Below are 17,818 nucleotides of genomic sequence, written 5' to 3'. Positions count from 1 at the left end.
ACAAATGTCACTATTAACCTAAACTTCTTGTTTTACAAAGCTTATATCTTGTTATTTACAGAAAGAAATAGAAGAATGTCCACCCGAATTTCTAAATACAACTAATATTGTTGATGATGCAATTTACCTTGTATTTAGCAAGGAATCTCGAGGAAGAGTGCGAGGAATGGGATTTGAAGTTATACCATCAAAAGTTGGAATATCTAGGCAACAAAATGGAGTCGTTAAACATCTTGAAAATATGATGTATAATCTTCAACAAGAAATGTAAGAAATGAGGAGTGTGTTTTTACAAAATTAGAGGAAATAAAATGAACAAGAATAAGTTAGTAATTAAACAACATGCATTTACTGTTAATTATTACGATTTTTTATATTCATATTAGTCTAATTATATTATGGTGATATTACTTATACAATTTGTTATAAAATTAGGTTTCTAGTGGTGGCATTGGTAGTGGTATTGGTAATTATGTTCCTAGCGGTATTGATGTTAATGTGTTATAATGTTAGCCAACATTAGCGAACAATAAGCTACAACTTAGGTAACTAACTTATTGTACTTAGCTATAAATTTGTGTAATTTGCTGATACTCAATTTTTGTGATAGTAGAGTAAATGTATGTTGTTATAACAAGTTATGTGATAGTAGAGTAAATGCATGTGATAGTAGATATATTTATTGTAATCAGGCTCGACTTAAGGCATAGACCATTAAGGCCTATGCCTAGGGCCCTAATATTACTGGGGCCCATTGATTAAATAATTAAGTAAAGACATTAGAAAAATTAAATTGGGTCATTAATATTAATTAATGATAGCATACACATTAATAAATATTATGCTAACCCATTAATGACATCTTATTAATTAATTCATTATTCCTATTTACACCTATATCCTTATTTCCTCATAATTACAATTAGTCAAGCTTTATTTTATTTAATCTTATTTCCTCATAATTGCACTTAGTCAAGATTTTATTCTATTTAATTATATATCTTATAAAACTAATAAACTCTTTCCTTCTCAATAACTCTAAAAAAATCCTAATTGTTCTTTCACCAATGTTTATGTCTATTTCTTTTCTCCTAATTAATTTTGTATGTTTATATTCTTTCGCCGGTGTTTTTTTTCTTATCAATAATTTTGTACGCTTATGCTCTCTCGTCGGTGATATTCTCAGAGAACGCCTTTCTCCTCCTTCGCTAATAATATTTCTTTCTCCCTTTCTCCTCCTTCGTTGATAATATTTCTTTCTCACTCTTTCTTTTTCTTCCTCGATAATAACATGAATCAAAGATTTTTTTATCCATACAACGTAAAGTAAAATGTTTCAAAAAAAAAATTCAAAATTAAAATGAATAAAGTTTTATTTACATTCAATGTCTTAAAAGGATTAAATAATTTAACAGTGTTAAAAAAATTATCTAAATATTAGCGAAAAAACTAAATTTTATATAAAAATAATATTTTATTTTTAAAAAAATTAATCAATTTTTTAAACCAGTCATTGTCAATCTCAAATTCAAATGAAAAAAATTTGTGAATTTTTTTTAAATATATTAAAGGATTTTTTTAAATTTATTTTTATCTAGGGCCTTGGGAAATTTTGAGACTGCCCTGATTGTAATTGTTTTCTTCTCGTTCTTATAACAACTTTGATGGAGGGTATAATTAAAATTAGTTTTGACATTGACATTAGCACCAATTATAAGATCACTAAGTGTCTAATTCTTGTTTTTGTTATCTTCTTGTTCTTGTAATCGACTGTATTGTTTAAAGCTGTACTATGGCTGCCAATTGCTTTTAGCCATTTTAAGTTAGACTTTTTTTTTTACTTTGCATCTTATTGGTGCCAATTGCTTTTATTCAACAACGTGATGAACTTTCCAACATATTTTTAACTTTAAAGATTTATTTTAACTTAGCATCGGAAAACTTACATATATAGTCACATGAAGATTGAATTGTATCCATAGATCTAAAAGTAAAAGTACATCATGTTTCTCTTGATGGAAAGTTTGGATTGATAGAGTATTTGTGGATAAGGTAAACCTAATTTCATTGAATAATGAAATAGTTTTTCTTAAAGATGGAATAAGAAGTATAGTTGCTTGGTTATCTATGTTCATAGTTTTGTGTGATTGAGTTATCAATTTTATATATTTTTTAAGAAAGTACTAATGTTATTAAGTGAATTTGTATTACTGGTTCGGAATGCTTGCTATTAGTAAGTGAATTGTTATTTTGTTAAATTGTGATATTGATGGTTATCTAAGTTCACAGTTGTTATAAATGTTTTAGTTTTGTACTTGAGTTTGTGTGGTATTATAATTCTTTGTGGTATTATAATTCTTTGTGGTATTTATATATTATATAGTTGTGGATATATATTTGTTGTATTATAATTGTAACAGATTTGTATATATAGAATTATATATATCTGTCTTATAATTCATTGGCTGGTGTTTAGGTTTAGATTTTATCTATTCAACTTTTTCACGAAGAAGGTGCACTGTTGTTGATCGTCGATATTAGTTCGGATGCATGTCACGAAGAAAAATCACATGTTGTTAAGATTTCTCTTTTGATTCGGATGCACACAACAGGGTCACGAGTGATAATACAAAGAAGTAAAATGAATATCAGATATATGATTTGATAATTTTCAAACTTAAATATGCGATTTAAATAATATACAAGTTTACCTACATGATCCATTATTTTGCCATTATTTTTTTCATAGCGTTTGACATGAATACCTTAACAAGCAACAATGGTAATTCACCGTCATATAAATCTAATGGTGTTTAGTTTTATCACTTGTATAAGTTCCTCGATATAAAAAGCACTCATTTAGATGAAACCAAAAAAAACTCCAAAGAGGCTTAATAGAAATTATTTTTTTATATATAAAATATTTGTTAGCAAACAATTTTAAACTATGTAAAATATTTTTATCAGCATTGCTTATATTTTTTTCTTTCTCGTGCACATTTTTATTTAATTTTATGTTTTTGATTGGAGCGGTTCGGTTGGGCGACCAATTTGATTCGACTTAAGGCACGGGCAGTTTTGGGCCGTATAAATCGAGGGGAAGAGGATCCGTCGAACCATCTCGCGCTCTCGCCTTCCTTCGCCCTTCCTCCCCTCCTCCTCTGCGCCTGAGCACAACGATGGCAGCCGTCGAGCTGGCGCACCAATCCATGACGACCATCCCTAACGGGGATTTCACGGGAGATGCTCTAACCGGGAAAGCCTTCACCGCTTCCGCTGAGAAAAAGAAAGCCCGCGAGAGCGAGCGCCGCCGCAGGAGGCGGAAGCAGAAAAAGAACGACAAACAATCTTCGTCTCGCTCGGAAGATCTCGGAGAGGAGATGGTTTCTCAGGAAGGGAAAATAGAAAGGGGTGCTAAGGCGAACTCCGATTCTCACACCGAGGTGTGCTCCTCTTTAGGTGTTGATATTCTGAACAATTAGGGTTTTTGTTGAATATAGTGTAGATCTTCGAATCTTCATTCTATATATTTGTTATTCGATCTAAAGAACTAATATTCATGTTTAATTTTTGAAGAATTTCAACCGATCCATTTTCCCCACGCCATATACCACTTTTTAGGGTTTCTTATCTCCTTCACACATGTTATCATGGCCTATATTTTTTCATTTTCTGGTGTTCGAGACTCAAATTTCAGTACTCATGTGGTTTCTGTGCTAGTTGTGTGATAGGAACTCAAGTCCTATCTATCTTGTAGGCAACAAGGAAAGAGGATGATTACTCTGAGGGGATCGACCTCCAATAGTGAAAGCATTTAATTTGTTAACTTACTTGTTTGATGCCAAATGGTTACGTGATGCCTTCATTTATAGTCATATAGAAGTGTCTTGTCAATAATTAAAAAAAAAAATTCTAATAATAATGTCTTATAACAAATAAGAGAGAAATAAAGGACTACTTAATCTACAATTTTAGTGGATAACATTTTAAAAGGTGATTTTGTTATGTCTATTTGTGGATCGTATCATTCCATCCTTTAAGATAACCATGTCCTCGAGCATGCTTATGAATAAATTTTAGGAAGGAACCTTTCTTGAATAGTGGCACACGAATCTCATGTTGCATCTTTGATGGTAGGATGCCCCATTGAATCAATAAGTTGACTATGACTTAATTATTTTTCTTCATAAACCTTGTTTCTGAAATACCGTGGTTGAAACTTTGATGGCCTCATCGGAATTTACTAAGTTGTTGAGGTGTAAATTTGTTACCTAATTGTTTATTTTCAGTAAGACATATGGAACACGGGGTGTTTTTGGATTTTTGAGGAAGCTCAAGACAATAAGCAAGAGTTCCAATGCACTCTAGCACCTTGTAGAGGTCATAGAATTTTGACAACAACTTTGTATAGGATGAAGTATGAATTAAAGCTTGCTTGTATGACTGTTGTCTTAGAAAAATGGAATTTCATACTATGAACTTCCTTTCTAAATGATGCTTACTAGTTGTTTCTTTCTAGCTCGTGCATCACTTAAGTTATTTTTCAGAAGTTGCAACACTTTGTCACAAATGCACAGGTTTTGGTCAATCTGATGCACTACTGTTCATCCATATGTATATGTGCTGATTAACAGAGGCATACATCGATATAACTTGTAGAGGAACCATAGTAGTTGAGTGGTAGCTTGTGTTTTACCACCACCATTCTACCCATGGAAGTTCTCAGTGGTCGGACAATGCAAATAGTTTTCTAGTCATTGATTGGTTCCACCTTATTTGCCCATCTTTTTTTTTTGTGTGGTAATAATATGCTAAAATTAAGCTTGGTGGGTTGCAAACGAAATAGCTATTTTAAAAATTTACTTGTTCACACCCAATCTCTATACAACAACAATAACCAAGCTATATCCCACTAGGTGGATTCAATTATATGGATCCTCCAACGCCAATAGGTTTTATCCCCTACTATTTCATCATCTATACTTAAATAAATTTTATGTTCCCCTACTATAAATTTTCAACGACACTGAATCTCATCATTGACAATATGACTTGGTAGATCATTTATTTTGATTATATGATCAGCCATTGCTTAGGCAACATGATCAGTTGTGTAAAGTTATGACGAAGCAAATAGGTGCACATAATTTGTAAAGCGATCAACAACCACCATGGTAGTAGTCTCTCATTGTGATGCTGGTAACCCATCTATGTAGTCCATAAAAATGACTATCCATATTTGTAATGGTAAAGGAAGGGTTGAAGAAGGTCTAACTGTGCTATATTTTCTCATTTATTTTGTCGGCAAATTTCACATTCAACGACAAAATTCTTAATGCTCGTTTTTGTCTCTTTATGTTAGAAGGTTCTTGGGATTTGTTTATAGATGCAGAGGAACCCAAAATGGCTGCATGGTGAGAAGTGGAATTCTTCAACTATTGCCTTCTTTTCCCCAAAGTTTGTTGGTTTGAAAAATTTGCTAGTATATTGCAAAAGTTCACTATCCCAATAATACAGGGATTTGAGAATGAGTTTTGTAGTAGGCTTTGAATGAATTCTTGGGTGGTCGAATGCTCCTTTATCTCCTTTTTTATGTTATCCATGTTCACTAAATATCTAACATCAGTTTCTATCCATTAGGAGACGATATAGAGCATCAACTACATATTTTTTTTGTACATTTTTTGTAGACAACTTTATGATCATTTATACGATCTCTTGATCCAATTTCCATACCTTTCTTGTAGACAACAATATGATCATTTCCATGTTGGAGAGATGTCGATCTAGAAGGAATTTGAGGATTTTATGGGTTCTTATCATAAAGCGTCAACCAAGAAGATACATTCTTGACTTTGTGATGTCATGTATGGTAACCAACATGTCCATCCTTAGATAGACATCTACTCATGATGAGAAAGCACTTTACTAGAAAAGTAAGGGGCATCATTGTAGCATAGAATTGTTTGAATGCCACCTTTGGATCCATCAACTTCAATGATAAATAGCTTTGTGAACTTTGTTAGTACAAGACGGGTGCCATTGTCATAACTAACTTTAACTTGTGAAATGCTTTTTTCGCTTCTAGGTATCATTTGAATGCATCCTTCATGTTGTTATGGAGCATTGATATTTTTTATATTTCATCACAAACTTGTAATAAGAAACTGATAGGCCAAGAAAATCTCGTACTACCTTGATGTTCTTTGAAGTGGGTCACTCCTTCATAACCTATACCTTTTGAGGGGTCGATTACTCTTTTCTTGCTAACAATATGTCCAAGGTATTTTGCCTTAGTTGTCTCAAAGTCATAGTTAAATCATTTCACAAAAGAGACCATTAACGCAAAAGAGTGAGGACCTCATAGAGACAATGTAGATGATCTTCAAATGATGAACTATGGACAAGAATGTTGTAAAAAAAATTATAAAAATGTATGGAGGTAAGGTAATGACCATCTTAAATCCAAAAAGTCATCTTTTGAATGTCTAATTGGTGGACTCTTATTTGATGGTAGCCTGAGTGAAGATCCAATTTTGAGAAGAATGTGCCACCTCCTAACTCATTAAGCAATTCCTCAATGATAGAGTTTGTCCTTTTATTGTGGTCTGATTAAGTGCATGGTAATTTACACACGTCTGTTGTACAATTTTCTCAATTTCTTCCTTTTAAATATAGGAGAGCAATAAGAGCTCACATTTTCTAGAGTACCCCCAGGTAGCAAAGATATACAGTGGCCCTGTGAGTGTGGTGGAGGAAGCCTCTTCAGCTTGACAAATATAATAGGAAATTTAAAAGTAGAATCTTCAATTCTTCTAAAGCTAGGAGTGTATCTTTAAACTCTTTATTAATGGAAAGTTGCATGAGGAAAATGTAAGTCTTTTTTAGTAACTACACTATTTGATGACTGTTGATTGATGTGGCATCATCTTATTTCTTGTCCTTTATACGGATTACTTTTCTTTAGTCCTAGAAGTGCATTTACAATTTGGAGAAATTTCACATTATGTCTTCTAATGTTCTTGAACATTGTGCTCCGAATACAACATCACATCCATCTGAAGGTAAGTGTGGTGTTCCATCTAAAGGTAAATGAAACAGTTGTGGTTAAGTTGACAAAAAATAATCTTAATGTTACCACACTTTTTCAGACTTTTCTAGGATTGTAAGTGATCTTTTACCAACCACCTTACATTAAGGTGATGTCGTTCTCACTTTTTTGTCAAGCCTTCTTACCATGGTCAAGTCTTGAACAATTGTCGGTGCTTCCTAAATATATAAATATTTCCCCTGCTTATTGTTGATTGAATCCTTATACTTTCACTGTTTGTGGAGATTGTCTAAGGTATAAACTGGTATTGCCATAGCATTATTGTACTTTATAGACACTTTCTTACTATTTATCTTCATTAAGATAATCTTCTTCCTCTAAGTTCTTTATTGACTTAATCACCAATAATCAGCAATCATTTCGCTGCCACCTTTCATTATAATGTTATCATACTCCTTTTATTGTTCATTTCTTCGTCTTCTTTTCTATTAGTTTGTAAGATGTTAAGTGATGGGATGTGGTTTTATGAACTGCCATGTTATTTCTATGCCCTTCATCATTGATCTTCTCTTCTTATAATCTTGCAAAGGATAAATCAACCTTCATGGCACAAAGTGGATATATCTTAACCTCTTGTCATACGTCAAAGTGAAGTGCCTTAATAAAGGAGCCTAATAATTACTTTTATGACAAATCACGAGCTCATTCAGAGAGACACTCAAATTGTCCTTAGTACTCAATCACTATTGTAGTTTGTCAAATTTGGACTAATTCTCCATTGACATTCTCATACTCAGAAGTGCCAAATTGGATGAAATCCCGCCCATTTTGGATGCCCATGGCATGGCTTGAGCCAATCATACTATTGGATGACATAGTCTTTAAAGTTCACAAATGCTATCTCCACGTTTGCATCATCTAGTGTGTGAAAGTGAAAAAATTTCTCAACTCTTGAAATCCACTTAGTAGGATCTTAGCTCTCCCAATGAGGAAAATTCACTTTCATATGTGAGAGGATTTTGTCATGATCTTTATGAGTGTTAGCTTGACATTGTTGTTGTTATTGTTGTCAAGATCAATGAGTTATCTCTCCTTAAGTTGGTTTGCTTGAACTTGCCATTATCTAGGCGATCCTTCAATCCATTTGCTGCTATGATAAGGGATGTTATGGATGCTTCAAGTTGCCAATTTCAGCTTCGTACTTTAGTTCAAACTCCACAACCTATTTTGGATCAAGTTGAGAATCCTTGTCACGTTGGATTAATGTTTATTCTCTTGAAGTTTGGTTAAGACCATGCATAATTGAACAATGTATGTGGTTTCTGGATGACAGTACGATGATAATAATGGAATCAATTATGTAGGTGCAGGCGATTGATGGTGGTGGTGGTGGTGGTGGTGAGGGGCTTGTTGATGTAGGGCAATTGGTAGCATGAGCAACCTTGCTCTCATACCAAGTTGCTATGAACTTGTGCCTTATGTTGTAGAAAATTCAAGAAAAGGAAAGGGGATGATGACTTTGAGACAATCGACCTCCTATATAACTAAAAGCTTTTAGTTCATTAACCTACATTTGGTTGATGTTAAATGGCCACATGATATTTTTATTTATAAGCATATAAGAGTGCCTTGTCATAAAAAAAAAGGAGACTAATTTTATTAACAGTGTCTTATAACTAATAAGAGAAAATAAAGGAATTTACTTATTCTATTAAACAACCCATTCCATAGGATAATATTTCGAAGGCGTGATTTGAAGCGATCTTGTTTGATAACAAAAGACTTGATTTCCCTCAGGTTGATGTGACAGTGGAGGTGGAGTATGTTCCTGAGAAGGCTGATATAGATGCGAGCTTGCTAGAGGAATTTAAGAGTGTTATTGAGAAGTTCAACTTCAGGGATGATGCTGGTGGTGAGGTATATTCATAATGTGTTCGCAGAGTATTCTTAAGCGAAGATGGGTTTGTTTTTCTTTTCTTTTCTTTAGTTTTTTTATATGCTTGGCGTTGTTGTCCTTGCAGGATGATATCAAAAAGGATGAAACCACTGGCAATGCAGTAGCCAAGAAAGGAGATTCTGATTCAGAAGAGGATGAGCAGGAGTCTCATCAGAAGGAGAAAGGACTATCAAACAAGAAAAAAAGGGTCAGAAATGGCTAACTGGTTTTGTATTTTGAGAAAGTGTGCTTATACTTATTCTGTTTCATGTTTCTGTAGCTTCAAAAGCGAATGAAGATTGCAGAAATAAAACAAATTTGCTCAAGGCCAGATGTAGTTGAGGTATGCTTAGATTTGTGTGCTTGTCTGTGATAATGCAAAATACCATTGCCTTGAGGTATCTAGTTTTCTTGAAATTTCTTGTTTCATATATTTCTATCTTTATATATCCTATGTACTTTTGTGTATAATATTTCATACACCTTTCTAAATTTAATGGAATAAAGCAATAGCTTCCAGATTAGGATTAAGAATGCATTATTAAATTCAAGGTTCTTATTTTTGTGTTATCCATATATTACAATAAATATTGATATCTGAGAAGATAATTAAAACTTACTCTAAATCCTATTATTGATATATTATTTGCCAATGAGGAACAAGAACATCACTGGAGTCTTGTGATTCTTTTAGCCAATAATAGTCTTTACTCACAATAGCTAACATGTAATGGTATTATCTTCAATTCTACTGTCTCTAAGGTGAATGATGGTGGAGAACCTTTGAATCAGGAGGAAATCAATAATGCAATTATTAGATCAAGTTGACACCAGCTTCCTTAATGGTTTTTTTCCCCTGGTAATGGAATGTCCAGTAACAAGGGATACATTGCAGTTGCTTTTTAATCACTCATTAGACACCGTGAGTTTATTATTGTTTTATTTTTTTTTTAATATTTGTCAGAGGAAAAAGAACAGAGCTTCTTATAAGTCAGTGAGTAAAACAAGTTGTTGAAAAAAAGTAAGTTAATATTAACAAGATGCACAGTTAAGATTTGTGTTATTGTCTTAGAGTTTTTATGATTCATGGTAGTTCCTAAGAGGTTTTTCTCATTTATGTTTTCTTGTGCATTCCCATGCTTGGAACACAAGGATCGGAGTACTTGTCATGTGATTAATCATATTGCCTATTGAGGTTAATTGTTAAATGCCTTTATAATATTAACAGGATAGCAGCTTTAAGATATGTGTTGCTTCATTGTCAGAATTTAAGGCATTATGGTTCACGGTATCTCCTACAAAGTTTTCCACCTTTATTTTTCCTTTTGCACTCCTATGCTTTGGAACATAAGGATCAGATACTTATCCAATTAATCATATTGAGTATTGGGATTTGTGTATCTTATTTAACTGTTAGAATCCTAGAAATTATGGTTCCCTTATATTTCCACAACAGAAAACAATTTGTTCCAGTGAAAAATGTTTTCAACTACTGAGAGTTTACTAATATGGTTCTTGTTTATTATATACAAATGAAGGTGTTTCTTTTGTTCAACTATGATGCTTCTTGACATACTGTGGAACTTTGTATTATTGTACAAATATATTTGGGTACAGTTGAGGATTCAAGTTTTATGGACTCTTACATGACCATTGTAAGCATGGACCTCTTCTATTTTTCTCATCTTATTTTATTTAGTTATCTGATTCATGTTTCTGCAGATACCTTTGCTCATTATACTTGCAGGAGTACGATCTGTACAGTTTAATTCACCTTTGTTTGGATTTTTTTTTTTTGCTTGAGAATCTTTTAATGTTTCTATTTCATCTTTTTCAAGGTCTGGGATGCAACAGCAGCAGATCCAAAGTTGCTTGTTTTTCTTAAGTCATATCGTAATACTGTGCCAGTTCCACGGCATTGGTGTCAAAAAAGGAAATTCCTTCAGGTTAGTCACTCTTTCACATAAGCTAGATTATCAATGCTGCTTTTTTTGGAGGAGGGTCTATATGCAAATTTCTGCATGAGGGGTGGGGCAAATGGAGTCGATAAGACACCCCTCTTATGCTTGTACATAATTCTTGCAGGAACCAGCTGTAACAATGACTGAGGCTGGACATCATGGTAACTGCCATAGGGCCTTTGAGGGCTTTCTCTTTTAGCAAAATGATAGGATGGTCATGTCTAGGTAGATGCATGTGATGCCTTCAGTACTAAGTAGGATAAGTACTAGACTAGAATCCAAGGTTTATAAAATAGGTGATGTTAACTTGCTTATACCTTAATATCACATATGAAACATGCATATTGTGTTACTTGTCAAAATGTTTATGCATCAGATTTGAACTGAATTATGTTCTTTTTGTTATTGCAGATTTTTTGAGATGTGAAACCTCCCACAGATTTCAATTGCATTTTGTCTATAGAATATATTGCAGTTAATTTATGATTTGTATATTTTCATGTATTTGGATTTTATGTGTCTTGTGGTAATTGATAGGGAAAGCGTGGTATTGAGAAACAGCCATTTCAACTCCCTGACTTTATTGCTGCGACTGGCATTGAGAAGATAAGACAGGTACTAAGAAAATATTTAGCTGATTTATATTGGAGATTGCTTTGTTTTGGTCTTTCGTATAGTCAATCAGTTTGGAAATAGAGAATTGATTATTGGTGGATCTGATTATGTTTTATCTTTTTCCAAATCCTTTATTGCCTTTTGGTCTTAATTTGTTTATTTTATTTTTGTAGGCATATGTTGAGAAAGAGGATAGCAAGAAGCTGAAACAAAAACAGCGTGAACGCATGCAACCAAAGATGGGGAAGATGGATATAGATTATCAGGTTATATATAGATTGATTATGATAAACTTTTGACGTTCACATTCCATTGTTCTCTTGTTTTTCTACTTTAGCTACCCAGCTCTTTGTTTACCACATACCTGTATCAACATGACACAAAATTGATAAAATTATGCAATGTTGAACTCTTAGATCCCCTTGATCCGACCTGATAAATGTATCTTGATACTCATACCTCAATGGTTCAAAGAGTCAACTAGTTACCATTTAAAAATTTGACTTCTATTTTGGTTTTCAGGTCCTGCATGATGCATTTTTCAAGTACCAAACTAAACCAAAGTTGACAACCCATGGAGATCTATACTATGAAGGAAAAGAATTTGAGGTACCATATTTGTGCAATGTACATGCTATTGTTAAAGTTTTTTTTAATCATATATCTGTTTCTATGTATCTATTTTTGAGATTTTACTTCTACTGAAATGCTTGTTACATTATTAGTCCTTTTGCTTGAATTTTTTTAGCGAACTCAAATATCTTTGAAAATAGATAATGGTAGCAATCTATTTTCAAAGATATTTGAGTTCGCTCAAAATTCATGGATTAAGTTAATAACCTTAGCATGGTAAACTGGACCTCCATTCCTATGGTTGACCCTTCATAAGGCACATACCATGTCTTTTTATCTTATCTTGTAATTGTTTTTATTTTCTATTTTTCATGCTAGAATATTATTATGCTTTCAGCTTGTTGAAAGGATGCACGTATATATTTTCTGATCATTAAAATATTGATGGTACGCCATTGTTGTGTATTGTTTTAGTTAATAAGATAGCAAATCCACACACTATTGAAGCAAAAGGTGATATTACTCAACCCAAGAGGCCATATATTGCCGGCCTTACGACAAGATTTAGGCAAGGTAAATCATGAAAGACATTTTGTCTAGCGTAGCGACTCTTAGGCACCTAATGAGACATTTTGCACCTGAGAATTGATCCCAAGATCTATGGAGCAATCACCCATATAGGTATCAATTGTGCCAACCCGTGGGATAGCAATCCGCACACTAGGAGCTTATAGTATGTAATCAAAGCAAGGAATGAAATCTCGAGCCGCTTTGCCTTTTTACCATTATGACATGGGACCGACACCAGCACAACAAGGGCAACAATTTCGGGTGCACCATCATTGTGTGCGTCACATGCGTGCAATAGAAGGAAGAAGGAATCAAGACTTACATGTAAGTATCGAGCTCGGTGAGGCCACCAACGAGAGATTAGCGGCAGCGAGACAACGGTAAGGCGGCGGAGAGAAAGAATCGTGAAGGGGAGGAGCGGTGAGGTGGTGGAGAGAAAGAATCGTGAAGGGGAGGAGGCGGATTGCAAATCGATGATGGTGAGGAAAAATTAGATTTTATTAAAAGTTTGAATTAAAATCAGTATATTATATATATAATTTCTAATAATTATTATATAAATTTAAATGATATATTATATAAATTAATAATTAATTAAATAAATTGTTAGTTAATTAATATAATTATAATATATAATATTATTATTTTTATTAAAAATACTTAAAATTTAAAGTAAAATAAAGATAATTTATATAATATATAGTTATATAAATTAAAATAATTTTAAAATCAAACTTTAAATTACTTTTATAAATTAAAAATAGATTAAAATTTTATAAAACTATTTAAAATAATTTTAAAATATTATAAATAATTCTAAAAATTTAATTATTAAAAAATTTAAAATATATAATTCTTTTAAATAAATTTGATTTTAAAATGCAATATATATATATATATATATATCGAAACCGCATCGGTACAACATGATACAGTACCGAAACTGTATCATTCCAATCTGGGAGCGAAATCTCGCATGGATCGAAATTTTAAACCTTGAATTAAAGTACATTTTTTGGATACATCTGAAATTTTTAAATGGTAGATTAAGATTATGATAACTGTTGAAATCTTGTGTTCGGTGTATAATTTCTTTATAATTTTGTTGCATCTTTGTGAAGATTTTACTTGCCGTTGTCTTCTTAGTTGTATCAGAATTCAATTTTATGTTATTGCAGGTTAAACTTAGGGAAATGAAGCCAGGTATGTTGTCAAAGGAACTTAAAGAAGCACTTGGGATGCCTGATGGCGCACCACCTCCATGGCTTATTAATATGCAGGTCATTTGCATAGATCTATATTAACCTCACAATTTTTGTATGAATTTTACTATAAGGCAACTAATGGCTACTAGTTTTCTACAGAGGTATGGCCCTCCTCCATCCTACCCCCAGTTAAAGATACCTGGTTTAAATGCTCCCATCCCTCCTGGAGCCAGCTTTGGTTATCATCCTGGAGGTTGGGGTAAACCTCCTGTTGATGAAGTAAGATCTTCTAGTTGATCGTTAGTGTTGCTTGCTCTACTTCAGTGTTTGTATAATGGTATTGCCTTTTTAAATTCATTCCTTATGGTCATGATCTATCTTCTCTTTTTCTTGGACAGCATGGACGCCCACTGTATGGTGATGTTTTCGGGGTACAACAGCAGGATCAACTCATCTATGAGGTGGCCCATTTCTTCCATAAAATATGAAACTGGCTTGATTGGCAATCTCATTGACTGTTAATGAAGCTAGAATATCAAGATTTTCCATCTTAATATCATGTGGATGCCTATCATTTACTATTCTTTTTTCAATTTTAGGAAGAGCCAGTTGATCGGAGTAAACACTGGGGAGATCTTGAGGAAGAGGAAGAGGAAGAAGAAGAAGAGGAAGAAGAGGAAGAGATGGAAGAAGAGGAATTGGAGGCTGGCATTCAGTCTGTTGATAGCCTTTCGAGGTGCTTTATGTTCTTTCTTATCTTTGATGTTTCTATCTGACCTTTATGTTAACTTATTCTTTTGGTTTTCAGCACTCCCACTGGTGTAGAAACACCTGATGTCATTGATTTAAGGAAACAACAGCGCAAGGAGCCTGAGAAACCACTTTATCAAGTAATCAAGTTTCCATTCATGTAGCACTTCCTTATGTTGACACTTATTTTTTTTTTCTCACATTGTTGGTTTTTCTCTGAAGGTTCTTGAAGAGAAGGAAGAAAGAATTGCTCCTGGCACTTTGCTTGGAACCACACATACGTATGTTTTCCACATTAGTCTTGCCCATCTTATCATATTCAGGGATTGATTAATTGTTTAATCTATGCAATTTGGTTATTGCTGATGTAATTTCTGTTTTTGTGAATAGTTATGTGCTTGGGGCACAAGATAAAGCAGCTCCCAAAAGGGTGAGGTTTCAATGATAGTTTTCTGGTTCTTTTCTTAGTTTTTAGATCTTGGCCACAACATTTCTTTTTTCCTCTGAGAACTGAAATGATTTAATGGATGTTTCTACGTTTAGGTTGATCTTCTACGCGGTCAGAAATCAGACAAGGTTGATGTCACTATACAACCCGAGGAGCTGGAAGTCATGGATGATGTTTTAGCAGCCAAGTAAGATGCACCAATTGCTTCTTAGAGTAGATTGTTGTCCAAATCTTTTCTAAGCATTTTTTCTTCTTTTTGTATCAGGTACGAAGAAGCACGAGAGGAAGAGAAGCTACGGAACCAAAAGGAAGACTTCAGTGACATGGTTGCGGAGGTTTGCTCCCTGCCTATTGCTACTTACTTTGTGGTTTATTCCTGTTTGTATATTCAGTTAATATCATTTTTTCCTGATCTTGTCCCATGGCTTCTTAACTTCAGCAAGCTGCAAATAAGAGGAAACGCAAAGAAAAGGAAGCAAAATCAAAGAAGAAAGATTTCAAGTTCTAGATTATCTTTGATGAGTTTGCTACTTGATGAAATCCTTGGACGTGTAATTTATGCCTAGAATTTTAGATTATCTAGTAGTCCTGGGCATTCTATGTCAATGAGGGAAGCCTTCTAGCTCTGAGTGGAATCCCAGTGGTGTTACGTTTCTTTGATTTTGCTTAAGGATCATCCTATATCGATATTGACATGCGACATGTAGCACTTAATGGATTTTATTGGCAAAATGGCATTGATGATATATGTGACATTTTGTTTCCATGCATGTTTTCAAATTTCAAAATAGGCTGTTGCAGCGTTCAGGTAGAACTATAGCATTTTTTTTTCAGTCGGTTCAGTTTTGTGGCAGTTTATGTTGTAATTCGGATTGCAAGATTAATTTGATGCCATCATAGACGCGCTTGATATTGTAATTTTCATTGCTAATTCTCAATGTTTAAATGTTTATAGAGTAATGATGCATGCAGCGATTTCTCTTAGCGAATTCGTAGCGCGACTTAGGTGGCAGTTGATGTGGCCAAGTCCAACTCAGAGTAAAAATCGCAGACTTGGCTCTACTCCTCCTCCGTTTTTTCGCGACCTCTCCTCCGTGCCCTAACGAGTCCTCCTCCTCCTACTCCGTTTTTTCTCCTCCATCAACGAAAAAGCTCTAACTCTACTCTTCCTCCTCCTCCGTTTTTTCGCCTCCATCAGCGATCGTGCCCTAACTCTACTCTTCCTCCTCCTCCTCCGTTTTTTCTCCTCCTCCTCAGTTTTTTCTTCTCCATTAGCGATCATGCCCTAACTCTACTCTTCCTCCCGTGCCCTAACTATACTCCTCAACATCCTCCTCCTCTTGTGCTTTAACGCGACCCCTCCTCCCGTGCCCTAACTCTACTTCTCAACATCCTCCTCCTCCTGTGCTTTAACGTGACCCCTCCTCTCGTGCCCTAACTCAGTTTTGTGGTGGTGTGTGAAATCAGGCGTTCGAGAAGGATTGTGCAGAGAGTACACCAGGGAGGAGGTCGATATCGAGTACGGACAGACTTGGCACTACATTGTCGTCGCAATTTCGGTAACCCACTTTTTTCTTTTCATCTCTGCACTTCAGCGATCCTCATGTAGATAGGAAATGAAACAACCTCAATGTTCATGCTCATATGTGGATTTTTTTTTGTTGAATTATGTTTCTGATTCTAATCAATCAAGGCATGTTGCTATTATTACTTTCCGGCAAGTATTTCTTTCTTCACCTTATAACTTTTTCATTGCTCAGTTTATCTAATGTAGAATGTTTGTGTGAAAACCCTTGACTTGTTGTTTGTAAATTAGTTGTATGCATGCAATTAGTCTATTATTTGCAAATTATATGAATCAGGTGAAGAATGGTATGATCATTTAGGTCTGTATACTTTTTTTAACTTTGTTTTGTCTTAGAGGGACTTTGTTTCATGTTTTTTTATTATGTCTCTGTTTTCTATTTAATTTTGATCCTGTAATTTTTTTAAAAATAAATGTAGGTGAAGAAAGTGTCATGGAAGCAGAAAAAATTGATTTAATTGAGATAAAGGATAACAATGACCCTACGGACCAAGACCCATCTCCATCTAGTGTAAATGAAGTCAAGATTCCTGAGATTGGAATGACATTTTCATGTGAAGAAGAAGTTCGTACTTTTTATAATTCTTATGCTCAGAATGTTGGTTTCGGTATTTGCAAATTAGGTGGTAGAAATGGAGATGATGGAAAGCAAAAATATTTCTCTATTGGATGTGCCAAAAATGGTGGGAAAGTATCTCAAGCAAAAAATATCTTATACCCTCGACCTTCTACTAAAACGAATTGTAAAGCTAAGATTAATGTTGCTATTCGAAATGATGGAAACTTTGTAATAACTAGTCTATGTCTTGAACATAATCATATCTTGAGCCCTGGAAAGTCACGACATTTTAGATGTAATAAAGTATTGGATTCAGCTATAAAAAGAAAATTAGAGCCAAATGATCAAGCTGGAATAACTTTAAGCAAAAGTTTTCAATCATTTGTAGTTGAGGCTGGAGGCTATGAGAATTTGACATTTGATGAGAGAAAGCGTAGGAATTATATTTCAGAAGCTAGAAGGTTGAGGTTAGGGGATGGAGATGCTGAAGCTTTGAGTAATTATTTTTGTCGCATGCAAAGTAGGAACTCAGACTTTTTTTATGTGCTTGATTTAGATGGGGAAT

At 33.9% G+C, this 17,818-nt stretch overlaps 1 protein-coding gene across 1 annotated transcript; it reads left to right on the top strand.

Annotated features, from left to right (window-relative positions):
• Positions 1-3,104: 3,104 nt before the first annotated feature.
• LOC122030854 (splicing factor 3B subunit 2-like) lies at positions 3,105-15,855 on the top strand. Its single transcript, XM_042589905.1, has 18 exons — positions 3,105-3,443; positions 8,849-8,968; positions 9,073-9,195; positions 9,268-9,330; positions 10,826-10,933; positions 11,486-11,563; positions 11,737-11,829; positions 12,086-12,172; positions 13,885-13,986; positions 14,071-14,190; positions 14,310-14,372; positions 14,511-14,647; positions 14,720-14,801; positions 14,884-14,942; positions 15,052-15,091; positions 15,205-15,296; positions 15,375-15,444; positions 15,549-15,855. Exons 1-18 carry the CDS (start codon positions 3,180-3,182, stop codon positions 15,615-15,617), a joined length of 1,770 nt encoding a protein of 589 aa, XP_042445839.1. The 5' UTR covers positions 3,105-3,179; the 3' UTR covers positions 15,618-15,855.
• Positions 15,856-17,818: the final 1,963 nt, after the last annotated feature.

This window comes from Zingiber officinale, chromosome 11A (assembly GCF_018446385.1).
Source record: "Zingiber officinale cultivar Zhangliang chromosome 11A, Zo_v1.1, whole genome shotgun sequence".
Classification (NCBI taxonomy): Eukaryota; Viridiplantae; Streptophyta; class Magnoliopsida; order Zingiberales; family Zingiberaceae; genus Zingiber; species Zingiber officinale.
Note: the sequence above shows the minus strand (reverse complement) of the source record. Positions and strands in the feature narration are given on the sequence as shown.

Bases quoted from the DNA above. Each gene is read 5' to 3' on its own strand.
- LOC122030854 (XM_042589905.1), top strand. From the start codon at position 3,180: ATGGCAGCCGTCGAGCTGGCGCACCAATCCATGACGACCATCCCTAAC. The intron at 14,373-14,510 runs GTGGCCCATTTC...TTTCAATTTTAG, and splicing joins AGGATCAACTCATCTATGAG to GAAGAGCCAGTTGATCGGAG. The intron at 15,297-15,374 runs GTAAGATGCACC...TTTTTGTATCAG, and splicing joins GATGATGTTTTAGCAGCCAA to GTACGAAGAAGCACGAGAGG.